This window comes from Pholis gunnellus (genome assembly GCF_910591455.1).
Source record: "Pholis gunnellus genome assembly, chromosome: 3".
In the NCBI taxonomy this organism is placed as follows: Eukaryota; Metazoa; Chordata; class Actinopteri; order Perciformes; family Pholidae; genus Pholis; species Pholis gunnellus.
The window spans coordinates 6,104,535-6,122,936 of record NC_136529.1 but is presented as its reverse complement, the minus strand read 5'-3'; the positions used below and the strand labels follow the sequence as shown (position 1 = coordinate 6,122,936).

Genomic DNA, 18,402 nt, shown 5'->3' with positions numbered 1-18,402 from the left:
GCAAAGAGAGATCGATTGTCCCCCAGGAGTTTCATCTGAAAGCGCTTTCCTGTTATGTAGGCCTTTCCTGCAGAACTCTTCCTGCCTACAAATGCAGGCAAATGCAACTGCCTAGATGGAGAGTGAAAAAGAGCAGTCTTGACAGAGCGCCGTCTGATAGCTCATCCAGTCGATCTCTGCATCAAATTAACTAGCACATTGTCGGATACTCTTTCTGGCCCGAAGCATTACGGTTGAATGGGTCAAGACTGGCGACTGTAAGTCAGCGCGCACTCGATGGAAAGTGCAGGCAAATTGCCTGGAGGATGGGATGCAAAGAGGGCTTTGTAGTCGTCCCATGTTTTAGAATGAGCACAAAACAAAATGACGAGGATAATGCTGAGACTCTGAGTGCCAAGAGAGGTGCGATTGGCTTTGCGCTGGCTGGTTACATTATACTAGTAAGTGCTGATGTAGCCCATCTTTCTGTTCTTATCCACAAAGCTCTGTTGTTTGCTACCCCTATTGCATTCATGAATTCAAATGCACACAAATGCAAAGAGGGTATAGGTGATGAAATATAGAAAACATGGAGATCTTACCAGAACAAGAGTAAAAGGCTTTTGCACACTAAGTCTGTATTTTCCGTATTCATTTCTATAATCAAATTGTTACGCACAGACACCTTGTACACCGAGTCTGTTTTAATATTCTATTTGTTGCAAAAATCGTAAGAGGAAACTGAATATATTATGTGGAGGCAATTGATAGTGGTTCCTTGGAGCACAATCACTACCGTTTAATCTTTGGTACTTTGTTTGGTACAGTATTTACCGTCCTTGATTTCATGCTGTTCTACAATCATCTGCCACAATTGATTTTTCAATTTTGCATCTCTGTATTTTCTTTGCTTCTCATAAAGTGCCTAGCATTTTTGGATGACGGTGTTCTGGTGTACGCTTTTGATTGACACAAAAGAAAATTCTGAATATCCAACCTATTCCAACCATTTTTAATGGCACAACTTCAGGTCATAATTGTTTTTTTTTACATGCGACAGTTCCTTACCAAGATACAGATTTGGTGGGCAAAGGCCTGAATAGCCCTAAAATAAATCTCTTTTCATTGATTACAGAAGCTCTGAAGTCCCATTCACTGCAAGGGAAAGACATTGAACTCAAAAGCAAATGTTTAAAAAAGTCCGTACCATTGGTATTACGAAACCTACATATGCCCTCAATGTGCTACATTCATCTTTTGTGCCGTACTCCTGCTAATGTGATTTGAGCTTGTATACTGGAGGTCCTCCAAACCTAAGTGCCATCGTCTACATGCTAAATCTTTCATTAGTCTTACAAGAACTATGCCTCTATGCGTTGGCACTTAAATACAGCGAAAGTACCAGCTGCTTCCAGTCTTTGAAAGATTGTGAAAAGCTGTCAAGACTTAGATGAAATCAATATCAGTCTTGAAATGGTCTAATAATTGAAAGCTGGCATGTGAGGAGCAAAATTACCGTTACTTTATTGTAGCACAATAATAACATATTGCTTTGAGGGAAAAGTATTCGACAAAAAGTAAAAGCTAAAAAATTATAGTCTTCAACAAAATGCTCTGCAGTTTATAAAAGATACAGAATATCGAGGCATTTATTTTAGGTCGTACATGTGGATTTGTCAGACTGCTGAGGCTTTGTACAGAAGCCTTACCATTCTCAGGTGGAAGTGGGAGATTATACCGTGTAAAAATTCAGCTTTTTGCATTTCTGTTGAGCTTCTGTGTTACCCCATGAATATGGGACCGTAACCAGTTGCAGGGATTTTTTTTCTTGGCTGGAAGAATGGTGTGACTGTGGCAGCAGTCCATATTTCTCTCTGTTTGACTAAAGCAGGTTAAGCATTCTGATACAGATCAGGATACAGGTCAGTGAAGGCAGCGTCCAACTGTTTCTGAAGCAGATTCTTTTGAATTCCTCCTTTCCCTTTGGTTCTAGACTTTCTCTCACTTCCTCTCTCAGTATGTATTTGTGTGTGTGTGTGTGCGTTTGCGTGGGGGTGGGTGTCTGGACGTGGGGAGTTATGTATTCTGTTTGTGTGGGCATTCATGTTCCCATGTCCGTGTGCATGTAAGTGTGTACGCCATTCCATTGTGTCGATGCCTATACTCTCCCAAAGGGATAGTAGGATTGTCCAGATAAATCATCCTCAGCTGGGCAGCTACACCACACATGAGGAAGAGAAAAAAAGAGGGAAAGAGGGAAAAAAAAACACACAAAGAGGTAGAAACGTACATGAGCGGAATCCACGAAAAGCAGCAGGACAAAGATAAGACGAAACAGAACGATGAAAGTAGGATCATAACAAAAAGAAAAAGGCAAAGACGGAAGCATTCTGGTTTTTAAATGAAGTCGTAGGTGCGATGTACGGCCAGTACTTCCTTTGTGTTGTTGGACATTCAGACAGAGGTATCTGCAGTGGGAGGAGAGCCAGAGCAGAGGGAGCAAGAAACGAGGAGATGGGCAGAGAGCTGCCAGCCGTATTTTTGGGGCCCAGGGTAACAGAAGACAGTCCCCAGAACGTAATGTAATCAAGCCAACCAAAGCCAGCTGACTCCTCGTCCCACTACGCTCACTCAGTAAAACCTGTTTATGCATGCACAGCATGGCTGTGCTGTGTTGAGATCACAGACACGTTGGTAGATTGGTGAGCCTCCTATATATGCCCGAGCAGGGCTGTGCTACCTGCGGTATATGCAAGGAATAAGGACCAGCATGGCCAGATGTGAGCTAAGTCTTTGACACTGAACTCTTTATCCTGAGCAGAGTTGCTGATTAGAGTCCCGCCGATGCCTCCTGTCCTCATGTAATAATGCACTGACCCCTTTGCCCGGTCACTCCAGTCTGGCCTGGTCTGACCAGCAGCAGATGGCTGGGAATGAAGTTGTGTAGCACTGAGTAGGAGTTCATCACGGTGCATTTATCACAGTACCAAGAGGTTGCTTGATTATACAATACAATGTCAAATGTTGCAATTCACTAGTTCGACTAATTCATGAGCGAAGCAAAAGCATGTAACACGGTACGAGCAGAGTTAAAGCAAGTATGCTGTTTTAAATTATTGATTTTGAGGCTTACCGGACGGTTGATTGGTACACGAGGTCTTCGCGCCTGCGGTAGTCCTCCATGTGAGAGTAATTGGTATTAAACATAGCGTCGTAGGTGAAGATTTTCTGCTTGATGGTCCCTCCATCTGTGACCTGTGAAGCAAGAAGAGAGCGCGTTAATAAGTTGATTTCTCTAATGATGGATGGGACAGGGTCTACCCTTTCTGCCCCCCCAGAGCTCCTCCTATGTATAAACTGTTGTCCCAGGGCCTGGAGTGTAGATAGCACTCCTGCCTGCAATTACCCTCATTGATTCATTTGCAGCCACGATAAGCTCATCCCTTAGACTGTCGAAAAGAAAGGGATTGAAAACCTGCTGACGTGATAACATCAGCGAGGCCGTCTCTGAGGGAGCTGCCGGTGTGTGTTCGTGCACATGGTTAAGTCTTAATGAAGACTGACACAGTAGGGTGTTATGTACTGTATGTGTCAAGCTTTCTGCAGAGGTAACGGCTGGTGTCGAGATACTGCAGACGTAGGTCTCATCCTTATTTTTGTGTGTGCATGGCAGATGACGGAGCAGTTCTTTCCTTTCTAATATTCACGGGAGCGTTGAAGTCACTTAGCATTTCAATGATTGTGATTTCTCCTCTCCTCAGAAGCCACAGACAGCCATAAAGAAAGGAAGGGTGACAGGATTTTAATGGAGCCACTAATGCTGCTTTGAAGAAGGAAATTGATGGTGGGCCAGGGATCCTTCTTCTGTTTGCCGGTGAAGATGCTATCCTTCTGATCCAATCCAATCCCTTCAGTGAGGTAAACAGCGCCCAAGCGTTCCATGATTAGCCTGTATGATGTATAATGTACACATCGCCTCATGAAGAGACAAAGCCAAATGGTATTTACATAAGCAAACAATTGTTCCCCGTGAATGTGAGGTAACTCGTATAACCTCTTTGCCTCTGGAGAAAGCACACTGCCTCTGGCTTAGTCTGCTAAGAGGTACCGCACAGGGAGTTGACCATGCTGACAACCAAGAGCAGGAGCGTGGAAATAAATCACCTGTAACCAATAAGATGGAGGCCTTTGAGCATTTTTTTTTACAGATTTAGAATATCAAAAGGTCAGTATGCCTGCTTGCAAGACTTTTTGTCTCTAGCATTCCAACAGTAGAGCACATGATTTGTAGAGTTTTGTGACGAAACATTTGACACCACTGTCGTGGACCTGATAGTATTGTGGCCTCCTGTTCATTTTTTTAATATCAGGTCACATCACTGCTGGATGAAGACACCCGGAAAAGATGTGGCTTCGTTTCTTTTAGAGCTGCAGAACACGGGGCGGCAACAGGAAAGGGTCAGCCTCTAAAAGCAAAGCCATGTTTCAAAGTTGGGCTATCCACTGTAGTTACAGTAATGGACCTTTTAGAAACATCACCAGGGAGTCAAGCCACATTTCTGTCTGACATGGCTTTACAACACCTTGTGTGACAACGAATTGGCGGAGCTTAAAAGCAATACCACCCTTAACTTCCTTGATGTATGACACCTATATGGAAAGCTGAGAGGCAGCAGGTTTTTTTTACTGGATTAATAATGAGATGTCGCAGAGACATAAAGTGATACACATTATAGATTAGTACAGTATGGGGCAAGCATTCATAAAGATATCTATGAAGTCTGGCAAAACTGTCAATGGAATTGGAATGGTTCATTTACAGTTACTTGTTATTATCTTTCTCAATTTCACACAGGAATAGAGCTTGAGCAAGCTAAGTCAAATATATATATATATATATATATTATTCAAAAGGATTTTCTTCATTTCTATATGCAATCTTCAAAACACATCTGCTTATGTCCCTGTCAGTCACAAAGTAATTTGCTACCACTAAGTGTACACAACTAAAGTCAGACAATAAGTCAAATCATTTTTATGGATGTTCATTATTTCCTTGCTTGTGTTTTTTTTTTCCGTTTTTGAAGCCAACATTGCATGCCACACGTGTGTGTGTGTGTGTGTGTGTGTGTGTGTGTGTGTGTGTGTGTGTGTGTGTGTGTGTGTGTGTGTGTGTGTGCACGTGCGTTGTTGACACACACGTTCTGCAAACCAACGGTAGCCTTCCAGCTGACCTCAAACAGCCATTGAAGTGTTCAGCCCTCGGGCAACAGTGGCTGTGAACAACTGACTGTGTGACTTTACACATGGCACCGACACGTTTCATTGAGTCTGAGTTGACGACATTTCAGCTCGTTAGCAGGTAACAGAAATATTTAGCCTGCTCACCTTGTCAACGCGTCTCATGCTCGCTAATATGTGAAATAATACAAATAGATGTTGTCTACTTTTAGTCTTTAGCAGCATGCAACGACGACATCTGGCTGGTTTGTTAAGCAAGCCTTCTGTTAGTACCCAAACAATGGGAAGAAAGAAAAAGCAAGGCAGTCGCTAATACAGTCAATGTGCAATTATCCAATGGACCTTTTATAAAAGCTCTTCTGACATTTGAACTAGAACCGCATCCCTTCTTTGGAGTTACATCTCTGTGTTGGCCACATTGTAGAAGTTCAAAGTCCTCATGTGGGTGCTGGTCAGGTCTAAGATGACTCCAACCTTTCATGAGACTGACCTGCTGTATTCATTTGTGAGCTAAGCTTGATTACATCCAATAATATGGCAGCTCACTAGGGCAGCTTTTCTGCCATTGTAGCAGACATCTTAGATACATTTCCAGAATAGACCCTTTTATTTACACTAAGTGAAACGTTTTCCAATGGCAGCATTAACCTTAGCTAGCAGAGCTGAAAAAGACGAGGCATTCCACAGCCGGAAACTCGAACATCATTAGCAAAAACCAGGAGAAAAAGACATCCGTGTCTAATTGCCAAGAGATCTCCCGGAAGTGGAGTGAAAACAACCCCCCAAAAAAACAACGAAGACCTGAAGAAGATACGAGAACTTGGCTCATCTCTTCAAAAAGGGTTTGGATATTTGTAGCGTTTTTAGGATTGCATTAGTTTAATCATTGGTTCAGAGCAAATGAAGACTACATGTGGCATTCACATCAGTTTTTCAAAGTAATTGTATTTCCCATCTCAATTGACAGTGAAAGAGAAATCACATTAGGCGGGAAGAAAAACATGACGGTGTGCTTTTTTTCACAGATCAGCAAGTACATCTATAATGGTTTACAAATCCCCCCCCCATCCATCCAAACACTTTGCAGGTGACCTAAAAAAAAGGTACACAGCTCCATAAACAGATGCAAAAGCACTCCGCTGGCCCAGAAGTACTGAGGTGAGTTGGAGACATTATCTAGCAGTCTCTTGTTTCACAGTCCATCGAATCCAACAAGCATTACAGTCGCTTCAATCCTCTCGCTGAAAAACCTGGTGGATAATGCAGGTGTTAAGATTTCTGGTTGTCTGGAAGCCACAAGGACACACAGTGGATTTATGCCACACACAGGTCATCTTTGTGGCACCCTCTCTTTATCTAGCCCTCCTTAATGATTTCACTTCTTAATTAAGACTGACCCGTACACCCCTGTGTAATACATCTGAAAGAATCTGCACATCAGTGGGTGTCTCCCTATTCCCACAAGGGGACCTGTTTGTGATAGAAAATGACTGACTATGGAAGGAATCGAAATGGGAGAGTGTGTGGGAGGGGAAAAAGAGAGCCAAACTGTGCCAAAATGGCTGTACAAGAGGGAGGGCAAGACTAGAGGGAGATGAATACTCTTTGATTGCAGAAAAGCACCGTTGGGGAAGCAAAGCTTTGCTGCAACTGCTTTGTTGAATCCAAGCCAGGCAATGCATACGAGGCACACGGAGGCAACCAACACACGGCGATCTGGAGATATGAAAAGATGGGAAAGGGTGGCAGAGAGTGAGCTACCCCTCCTTGGCATTGTGGCAGTGTCCACGATAGGTAGCTGACAATGGAGGGAGTTTGAAGGCGCTCTGTTGCGATGTGATTATTCCAAGATCTCTCCAGACGGAGGGGGCCCCCGTATCCTTATTGTCCAGCCAGCTGAGCTGACTCTCTAATGATGCTGCCTATTATTGGGGTAAGATTAGGACCGGGTCTCAGGGGTTAACCAATGCCCTCCTCCCTCCGCCTGTCTGGGGTGGACCTATTTATAGGCTGCAGCTGCATCAGCAGCCACTGGAGGAAATTCAGCAAACACACTGCAGGCCAACTGTGAGAGATTCAACCTGAATCCTGCTTCATCATTTCAAGCAGCAGTCAGAGAATCACTACAGCAAGTCTTTTTATAGTATTTTTTTTCCAAGCTGGTTAGGAAGAGATGAAAGATGGAATATGAAATGCATGGCATAAAGACATCTAATCTCCATGTTTAAAGATATGGAGGACCTCATGGAGTTAATGTTATTCAAAGATAGGGTTGAGTTATAACAATATGTTCTCCACGTGGTGTCTTATAAGTATGATAATGGGGTTTAAAATAAACGCTCATTCATATTTTACTAGCTATTTCTTTGTGATCTGAATCTAAAAGTCTAACACTTCTATAAAATGAACAGCATGCACGGCTCTCAAATAATATCCTAATGAGATTTATTCCCATTCAGTCCCTCATTTAAAGACTTAGACAAGCAGCAACAAAAGAGATGATCAGAGCATTGTCATGAACCAGCTTGGCACCTCCCTTCATATCCGTGCTAATTTGCCTAATATCATTATCTCACAAAGTGTCCTTTTGAAACAGGGCAGAAGCATTGGGGGGAGGCATTGTCTTACTTGTAAAATTGGTACAATTGCTGTATGGAAGAGCAAAATTAATACAAAACCCAGACGTCACTTCTCGGAGCAGGATGGAGCGTGCAAGACCTTTTTGTTCACACTTGAAATCAAGTGACTTTTACATTTATTTTAGTAGTTTCTTCTGTGAATTCTAAGGTCTTGTACGGACCTTGTTGAAAACCAAAATACTTCATCTCGTGATTATCCTGTAAACGATAAAATACGTTTAATGTCTTGAGGAATGTGCAAAGTGTTATCAAAGAAAACACAAGCTATTTTAGAATGTAGAATACGATGATTGACATTAGGTGGTGAAGCAGAGGACCACTCCATTAAATTCAGAGGAACAACAAGCTATCTCTGAGGCTTTGAGCTACGGTAACAAACGGGCAGACAGCAGCACTGCACTCTGGGAGATATGCAGTATGTGAGGTGAGGGAGTGCTAGGATACAACAATAACGCACCATGCCCCAGTGAAGTAAGAGATGAAATTCGCTGTCATTGCTTTTATGGAGCACAAAGCATTATATATTGGGGACAATACAGAAGAAAGTGTTGCAAAGTGCTGTACCTAAAAAAAAAAGTGTAATAAACCACACAAAATACGATGCAGCAGGATAAAAGTGCATTGTGTATTAACTTTATTAGTCTGCAGCACTTAGAGCTGCCAAGTGTAACTAGGGGGAACGCTGAGGTGTTGATATGGCATGCCTGCTGACTGAGGAGGTCCGTAAGTGATGGCTGTGTCTGTGGATGTGCTGCGTAATGTTGATCTTCATTCAGTAATCACATCCAGCAGAAACGGTGGCCCTGCCTCTTAACCTGTGCGCTTACAGCTCTGCATGCTGTGCTCCCCTACTGGCTGCTGAGTGACAGAGGACTTGGTTAAAGGGATTTCATGCTTCAGATGACAGGCTCCTCTCTTCCTGCTGCCTGACACTACTCTCAGTGGGGAACCACAGCTAATTCAGGCTGGTAGCAAACATGTACAGTACCTTTTTGATGCTCAGATTCACTCATCGTACAATGCCGGGCTAATTTAAACGGATGCTACATTTACAGAGTGAGTTTAGCCATACTGTTACAGGGTAGTTGGTTCAGAATTTGACAGGAATTTATTAACAGGCTTTGGCCAAGCCAGTCGCCAGAAAAAGCTGTTGTCATTGTGTCTGTTTCTGCAAACCACGGGATACGTTGAACCAAAAATACGTTTCATAATATCAGCCTCATATTGCACTTGGACAAACACGCAATGCCACGTCTTTGTGAAACTAGTGATTAGGTATGGCAACACCACTGCTTTATTAAGGGAAGAAGCAGATCATTTGTTTATGTTAGAATGATAATGTACCAACGTAACAGCGTGAAGGTACAGCGTGACGGTACTAGGTTACAGTACTAGGTTACAGTACTACGTTACAGTGCTGCGTGTATGGTACGACGTGGCGGTACATTGTAACAACCGCCCTTATGTAACGCTATAATAACAAGCGTAACAGCGCTATGCAACAAAAGAAAAGTCAACATTTACTTTTTGTTTCACATGATCAGTGGTCTTCTGGCTGATAGTCCTGTGTTTGTTTGCTGTGCAATAATCGTCGCTCATGATCATTTATTTTGTCACTTCTTGTGGAAATCTGTATTTTAGTTTCCATGTGTCTATGTGGTGGTCTTCAGTACAACTTTTCAGTGCCATCTATATACACATGACAGTACAGAGGGACAGCGTCATAACAGTAGACGTTTTCTCTTGCCCGTTACTGGTGTCACATGCTCCCCCCGCTCTGCTGTCAGGCATTTTCATTCCAATATTACAGAATACAAACGGGTTGTGATTGGCTGCTGCCGGTACTGCCGGATTACATGCAGGGATTAGAGCTCGGCTTCATGAAAACTGTGCCACCAACAGGAACAGACCAGCTGCACCCTGGAGGTAGCCGGGTGAGGGTCAGGCACAGCCGGGGTATAAATTCCAGCAGTTAAGCGTTATGCAAGTGTGTTATCTAAAGCCATCTGAGAGAAGGCCATCCAGAGATGGTTATTATTGCTGTCATTCTGATGAAGACAGCCTGTCTGTGGGCTGGCAGTGAAAACGTGATGAGATCAAAGCAGGTCAGTCTTGTTAGAGACCGTTGATCTACAGTATACTGGTTATCATACTGTGTAGTTATTACTATATATAGCAGGGCAGCATTGCCTGGGCTAGTTTTAAGCACACACACGTTTAAGAAAAAGATGGAAAAGGGCTGATTCTTTCTGAATGAATTTTAGTGGTGCTAGAGTTTTAAAAAAGTGCATCTGTGGATGGTGTGGCTCCAGCTCATATTCCAAGAGTGGTTTAGAATATCAGGGCAAGGAATCACTCATCTACCTCAACAATCAAGCATTGAGATGCCCTTAAGCAAAGCTCTTATAACCAAATTGCTCAATGAAGCTGATTAGCTAACAATAGAAAGCTGTTCTGGGCATCTCGCTGTAAATGCTAACCATTTCAGAATGCTAATGATGGCACAGCTGAAAAAAAACTGCATGCACAGGAAGAGCCCCCTGCTGATGAATTAAGAGGAAGGTTTTTTATTGCCACGACTTGATGATAACAACCACGGGTATGTGAGGAAGAAGGGCATTTTTTTATCATAGAGTGCAGGATATTCCCAAACATGACACGAACTAAAGATAAATATAATACCCACTTACGCACAAACACAATAGCAGGCATTAAAACTGAATAAAGCATCCAATTATTCCAAACTTTAAAAGGCAGAAGTGCAAGGTGCAAGGGTTGCATAACGAGCAATTGGTGGTATATTATGTAATATGGTGACTTCAACTACATATCACATAGTTCCATCAAGGACAGGCATGTAATGAGATGCAGCACCAAGGGGAGAACATCATTGTGGGCACTTGTCCTTAATCTGTTTGATCAATGTGCTTTAAGTGGCTCCACGTTCACGCTTCCCTTTGACAATGTCTTTATCAGGCAACTGGCAGGCTGAAGAAGTACTAGGGTTGGGGGAGGGGGAGAATCGATACAGCATAGCATTGCAATATTCTGTGTGGCAATATTTCATTGATACACAAATTGCAACAAAAATGATTGAAGTGAAACCGTGTGAAAACATATATACAACTTTGCAATATGGTAGATTTGTGACATAAGTATTGTGATAATATTGTATTGTGGGGCCTCTGGGGATTCCCACCCCAAACCAGAACCTTAGGACACAGAAGGAGAAGTGAAGAGAAACTTGAAGTTGCATTGATGAGCAAAATGTACAATAGACATATACAAATATTTTTCTTCCCATTAAGTCTTTGTATAAGCCACTGCCAATTTCTTGATGAATAAAACCTACACTTTATTGATTCTCTTTTGACACTGAACCCTTATGGACACAAACACTCGGATGTCAAATTTTGAATTGTAATAATGATAAAGGCATTATAACTCCCACATTCTTCAGCTGTTCAAACATACTGCATGGTCTAGTCATAATCCTGAGTTTTACTGTTTTTTTTGCTAGGATTGCTTTGTATTGCCAACATGTGGCTGGTGGTGTAAGGATTTCTAAATATCTCACATCTTACAGTACCACCCCCTTTGTCATCTCCCATTCATCACCTTGGAATAAACAAGGTCACCTTAAATAAACAGACGTGACGACCGTCAGAAAGACCCCTAAATACATTTTAGTCAGAGTTTTTGGTATCTAATCTAATGCATATGCCTCTCTGGTTGTATGACTATCTATCTATTCATTACATTTCCAACCCCCCCCCCCCCCCCCCACACACACACACACACACACACTCTCCGATCTGCTGCTTTCGTTGTCTGAATCACTGCTAAGCCCATCGGACCTCGAGGCTACTGCAGCCTCACTTCACCCTGAGCCACTTTGTCCCCACTACTGTGACATGCATGTTGTCTGATGTGCAAATTACAAAATTCAAAATGGAATGAGGATGACCGCCCTGAACGCTGACAATGTATTGTGTCAAAGTCCATACATGCAAGAAACACAAGCTGTGTGGCAGCGTGCAGTAAAAGTGGCTGCATACGAGGTATGGACGTTAAACGCGGGTATGGTGGCAGTTTGAAGTTAAGAAAAGTGGAATGAGTAACGCTGTCGTCTGTCTTAACAAATTACGTGCGGCACATAATTGCCGAGTGGAACTTGTCAGTGGGCATCAGTAACTCTAGCAGCAGCTAATACAAGGCAATCTCTCTTTGCTACAAATACCCGAGGCGATTTTTCCCCGCGTCAGCGTGGTATCTGTCTTCTTATGGTGTGAGACATCTGTTTAAAAAAGTCTGACTGGTTACCAGCTTGTTAAAGTGGGTACAGGAATAAAGATAAATAATTGTTTCATTATCTAACTAATGACGCAGTTTTGTTCACCAAACCTCGGTCCGTTTTCTTCTCGACATCACAGACGTGGTTTTAGCTCACCAGGGCACACTAGTAGGAAAACAGATGGTGTTAAAAGACATCGTGGGCCACTGTGGACATAACGAGTCTGCATACGTTTGTCAGCTTCACACTTCTTTCCACCCCCCACCCCCCCCTCCCCTTTTTGTATTCCTTATGCTCCAGATTACTGTAGCCACCATCTGCATCTGCTGGTTGATGGATACATAGGAGGTGTTATTCAACGCATAAATCATAAAGCAGGTCGCGAGCAAACAGCAAAATGCTGAATTTGGCGGAATGCTAAAATAGACAAAAGTTTTTTTTGTTTTCTTCATCCATTTTATTATGATAAAGCATTTTGTGTCTTCATACTGTGGGGAAAATGTATCACTGGAGCAGTCCTCTGACAGACATTGGTTGAAAGCAGAAGGGATTACTTGCAGGACAAATTTAAAAGGTTAAAGCCAACCGAATGATTGATTTCATCTACAGAAAACACCGGGTTCCACACAGTTAATGTCAGCGCTGCTTTTTTTTTTGTGAGGCAAAGTATTTTGGAAATTCAGTTGAATGATTTTTTCATATGCGTTTCTGATTTATTCATCAGGGCGATGAAGCGTTAAGACAGTTTATTGGGGGATTACTGTTCATATTTGAACTACATTTTTTTTTGTGTGTCATGCAAATCCACACGGTCTTCGGGTTGGTCGAAACATTCATCTGTCTGTACAGCGTGCGGCTCATTTCATGCTTAAAAACAAATTTCTAATCCTTAATGTGGCATGGGCCCTTTTTTCCATTTTTAATAAGACATGCTTGAGTTAAATTGAGGGAGCAGACAGTAGCTCATATTATTTACTCCTAATGCTCGTTTCCAGGGTGACTTTGTCTCCTCATTCAACTGAGCTAAGTACTGAGGAACAAAAATTCTAATTTAATATCACATCCCTCCATTTTCCTCATTTAGTCTACACGACTAATCTTATGTTCCACTGCTTTATCTTTTTGTCTTGATGTGTCTACAGCACAGACAGGATTTGGCCCGTTCCCTGATACCTTTGTTGTTCTCTGTAAATTCATCTCCTAACTTAAATATAACACTCATGACACCGTTTTTATTAAACACCAAAACTCTGTGTAGATATTGGTACGTATAACATCTGTTGCATTGTCGCCAGTGATTCATGCAGATTCATGACGACATCTTTTTAGTTAATCTGTAAAACATTTACACATTTTAATTCCTCCAGTTTATGTCCCGCTCGAGCAGAGTGCGGCCTTTTCCTCCAACGTGCCTTTCTTGGAAACAGGAGCCGACCACTTCATGAATGTTAAACCCTAATGAGTCACAAATTAGGTGCCTCATAGCAACACTGGCAGTCAGTACAGAAAACAAAAATCCCAGAGCTATTGATTTGACAGTGAGTCAAATCAATACAACGAAATGATGTGTGAAAGGGTAAAGTTGGTAACTCACACTTTCATTAATGTTGCCGCGTGTTTTCATATGAACCAGCTGTTATTTCGGTTTGTACAAGGGTGTCATTAGGGAATGGTAGACATATCCTCTTATGAAGCGCAACAACATGCTGATTGGAGTAGAAGGAGAATCCAATCTTAACATTAACTCGAAGTAAACAAGAGGTCAAATAGGTGAGTAGTGCCGGAAATCATGCATAATGCGTCTGTTGGCAGGGATATCATGCATTCACAGCGGAGGCTGATTATTTGTTGAAGAGCTACGAGTGAATCTGAGCTATGTCAACCTCCCAACACACACACACACACACTCACATTTAAATTAAGAGTTCTTGCTTGTATCAAAATATTATTAGCGTTATGATTAGAATATAAAATGATTCCCCTGTGGGAATGTTGACACCAGCTCCGTTGACATAAAAGGGTCTCCAATGATAACCGCTCGTTTTTCCCAAGCAGCACATTTGTTCCGCATTTCCCTGGTGCGTTATCAAACAGGGAGGCCTGACTTTCCCCAGGCTGAGATATCTGACCCTCTTAAAATGAAATAAAAAAAGTCTTGTCTGGTTTGTTGCTATGGACAGTTTTGCTGGTCAGGGACACAATGTCTTGCTCAATGAAAGTTAAGAGGGAACTTTAGAAGCTTGTGATCCATAATGCCCTGTTGCATGTCTCTTGGTTCTACTGCGTGACCGTAAGACGGATTTCTACCCCTGTTCTATTTGAATACATTTTAGAGGCACAAAGAGTTTATAATATCCAGTAATTCACAAGTAAAAAAGCTTAGAGTGTGTGGAACGAGAAGTATGATTATGTCTCACGCCACCTTTTATGCTGCTTCAGTTAATTGCTGTTCTCTGAACCGTCTCACAACTGCTGAGATGTGTCTTGTGATTCCTTTGTGGGGTCCCGACCCCCACAATGAGTAAGGCCAACATAAAGAATGTTGCAGCAGCTTCCTCTTAATTGAAGAAGGCCCGTGCCTCATTTCTTTACCACGAGGGATGGTTGAGGTGGATAGTTATCACAGTATTTTAAAGTTCCTGTCAAGCTTTTGGCTTATCCAATTAATCAAATCCTAAACAACTCAAGGTGCATCACAGTGATGCATAAATATGCCAACGCTAATATTGTCATAAAGTAATGGTGGTCTGCACCTGATGAAGATGTTTTTTGTTTTTTTTCTTTTAAAAATATATTTTCAATTTGCTTGTTGAAGTTGATCACCATACAGCAAAAGCAAAAGTGTTAGATGTTCCATGTTAGAGTTTAGTATAAGGTAGTCTCCATGACATCACTCATAGGTTTCTGAAGGGAGGTTGTGAGGCTCAAAGTAGGTCTTGGCAGTGATGACTCCGCAACTCCCGGCTAACAAAAAAAATGGGCAAAGACGTGAATCGTCGGTTGAACTGATGGGGGGGGGCCTGGGTGACACAGCAGTGGAGGCAGCTAGAGTCGAGTGACCTGAGTTGACCCCCAGCTGTCACTCAAAGCGACCACGCCCTTAATTATGCCGCACTTTAAGCCTTAATAAACAGGTGAGTACATAAAAAAAGTCATAAATGAGGATATTTTTTGTACCAGGCTGTAAACATGTTTATTTCTTCTGTAAAGTTGGGCATTTTAACATAGAGTTCTATGGTGATTGTCTCTTTTTTTCAGCAGGCAGCAACCTCCAGGTCTGAAAAGCGAAGCTAATGCTGAAATGCCTTATAATTGCCTTCTTTCTAATGGCCATCAGGGGGCAACTCCACTGGTTACAAAGAACAGTCCGATTATAGAGACTATGATAAAATGACCGTACTTCTCACTTAATTTATTACCTCAGTAAACATTGTAAACATGCTCATGGTCTCAGTCACTAGTTTCAGGTCTCCTTTAATACAACATGATGTTCATTTAGTACACTACGGTCCCAATTAGAGTAAAAAAAGACGATGAAGCAGGGTATGTTTTAGGGTGTGTCTTCTATGTGATTGACAGGTCGCTACCATGGACTTGTCCAGTGTGGGAGTTGTCTGTGTTTTCATCTTAGAATGTTAGACCGTTCGCAGTTTTCATTTGATGAAAGTTAATTGTAAAAGATGTCACAGTGACTATACCTCAGAGTGGCCATTCAAAGAAATCCACTTTTTGGCATTGATGAAACGGCTTCATTTCTTAGCATCAGAGGTGCTTGAAGCATTCAGATGGAGTATTTATTTCACCTGGTAGCTAATGCTAAATATCCTAGTTGGTTAACTAGCAATGGTATAACATAAACTGTAATATTAAACATTAAAAACATCCTTATGTTGTTTAATAATCATGCTTTTTGGTCATATTTGTTTTTTTTAATCCAGTTTGTGGCAAAGGAAAGAATCACCAATTCAATACTATAATAATCATATTTAATTTGGCAATGATTATTCATTTTTACACATACAGCAGTGGAGGCTGTGACACCCCAAACAATGAAAACATACACAAATAAAAATGGATGTTTATGAAGTATAATTAAAAGGTATTCTCATATGTAGTCCCTCCCTCCAAAAACACTGAGATCCTTTGAGACATCAATTCTACAATTTCACACTTTTCACGTGATTCTAAACAGGAGCAGCAGCCATCATATTTAATTTAACAGGAGCAGCAGCCAGTTTAGTTTTTCTCTACTTTGCATTTCTTACCAGGATCTGTGAAACACTGTCAAACTAAAAAGGGTGCACCGTGTTGCCGGCTTTCTATAAGGCCAGGTTGCCAAAGACACCTCTTGCCACGATCAGCTACTGAGATAACCTGGCTTGTGAAGGTGGGTACTAAGCGGATGATAAGAGCATGGGAAATGATGCCCCCTGGGAGCCAGAAGTGTATGTCATTGCCTTGCATCATTCTTTGGTGCAGAGATGGACGCAGAAGCCAGACCCAGTGTGATCTCAGTGTGAGGCGTCTGGACGACTAATCAGACCAGACTTGGGAGACTAGCTGCCCATTTGATCTCTGTCCTTTTCCTTCTGGGCACATTCTCCTCACAACAAGCCATCAGCTGGGCCTAATGATGAACACCAGATACATCTCAGCTGCACAAAGCACTTTGTAAAGGTAGAGTATCCCTCGCAAGCTCAAGCCCCTTCAAGCTTTTGTACTCGCTGCGCGCTCCTGCGTCTACTAAAATCTGCAGTCCAAGGAGGCGCATTCATTAGCGCAGTTCATCTGAAAAGGGAACCGGTCTTTAGAGTCACCAAAGACAATGGTTTCCCATTAGAGAAAAGAAGTTCAGGGAAAAACAACATGAGCACGTCAAGGCATACAATGTTTACTTGCTTGTAGCAATGAAACAGGAAACCACAGCCTTGCCACGAAAAAAGGAAAAAGAGCTCTTGTACCAATGAGACCTTGTTATCATCTGGGGACTAGAGCAATAGAACGCATGTTTAAGGGACGTTTTGGTCATCTGGTGAGACCGGAGGGATTTTGAAGGCTCTGTGTGCTGAAGCAACATTGGCTAATAAAGCAGCAGACAATAATAACACGACAAAGAGGGAAGCTGTGTGTTGCAGAAAAGAATCCGTCTCTTCTTTCTCTCCCTCTCCCCCCATCCACAAATCTCCTCTCATTAGTTTGTGTCCTTGTGATGTGCACATCACTTTAAGTCTGCTGCAAGCAAAAGCTGTCAAATGCATGTGTGGAAACAAGAGATAGTTTCCTCACTGAGAGAGGCCTTGAGAAAATATTTTACTGTGTACTGTGAAATCGCAGACCGTTGCTGCAAAAAACCTACAATACGCCGGGGGGGAACGAGACAAAGGAGCATTTTTCTGTTTTCACTCTGGGGTTCGGAGCGGTGGTCCTACAAGCGCAACTGGTGTATGCTACTTTTGTCGAGGTCATTGTTAATTGTAGGGGTGCAGGTACTGAGTGTTCTTCGTGCAGGAAAAGGGAATTTGCATTATGAAATGGTTTACAGAGTTCGCCTGGAAGGTTTCAGCAGTTTGTTACTAATAACGCAGGCCACAGGAGATATGTGCGGCTGAGAGCATTATTAGTTCACTGTGATGGTTGAGTCGTGCAGGAAAAGAGATCATGACAAGCAACCACAAGGTCTTTGGTCATCTCATAACCTTGTTGTGCAGTTAATGGCTGCTTGCCCAGATGATTGGAAGAAAATGCATTTGACTTGTGAATTAGAAAAGTATGGGACAGAAAGCACCTTGAAGTGAAATTGCTCTGTTACCGTATGACCTTCTTCTATGGTCAGGTTGGTGACGGCTCATAGAGCTTCATACAATCGGTTAAAGAAAGGCAGAAAAGGAAGACTTTTTTTTTTCAGACCTTTGTCAGCAGACGGAAACATACCTTCCCATAAACTGTGGGTTTCTGTAATAAAGGCCCTGTACCTTTTGCCAACCACACAAGCATTTAGATTTTATAAGCAAATCTGAAAGAAAGAAAGAGCTGCAGGGAACCAGCGTGCCCACACAGTCCCCTAGTTTCACTGAGCAGGGTGGCTCGTTTCACTTAGCCAAGTATTCTACATTATGCATATCATGGACTGCAGGGATGAAATTGACATTTCAACACATTATCAAGGTACACAAATGTTCCAATCAAATGTGCGGCTGCCGGGGAGAGGGGGGAGGGGATTGAATCTGCGTTTAAAAAACACATTGATGG

The 18,402-nt window shown here is 42.3% G+C and overlaps 1 protein-coding gene across 2 annotated transcripts in view; it reads right to left on the bottom strand.

Moving 5' to 3' along the window:
• igsf21a (immunoglobin superfamily, member 21a) overlaps window positions 1-18,402 on the bottom strand; it is a gene marked incomplete at both ends in the record, with an annotated part of 169,431 nt that overhangs the window by 72,755 nt on the left and 78,274 nt on the right. For both annotated transcript variants that reach the window (XM_079157019.1, XM_079157018.1), the window contains one exon: window positions 3,113-3,234. In XM_079157019.1, coding sequence (XP_079013145.1) covers window positions 3,113-3,234 — 122 coding nt within the window. The remainder of the gene's footprint in view (window positions 1-3,112; window positions 3,235-18,402) is intronic.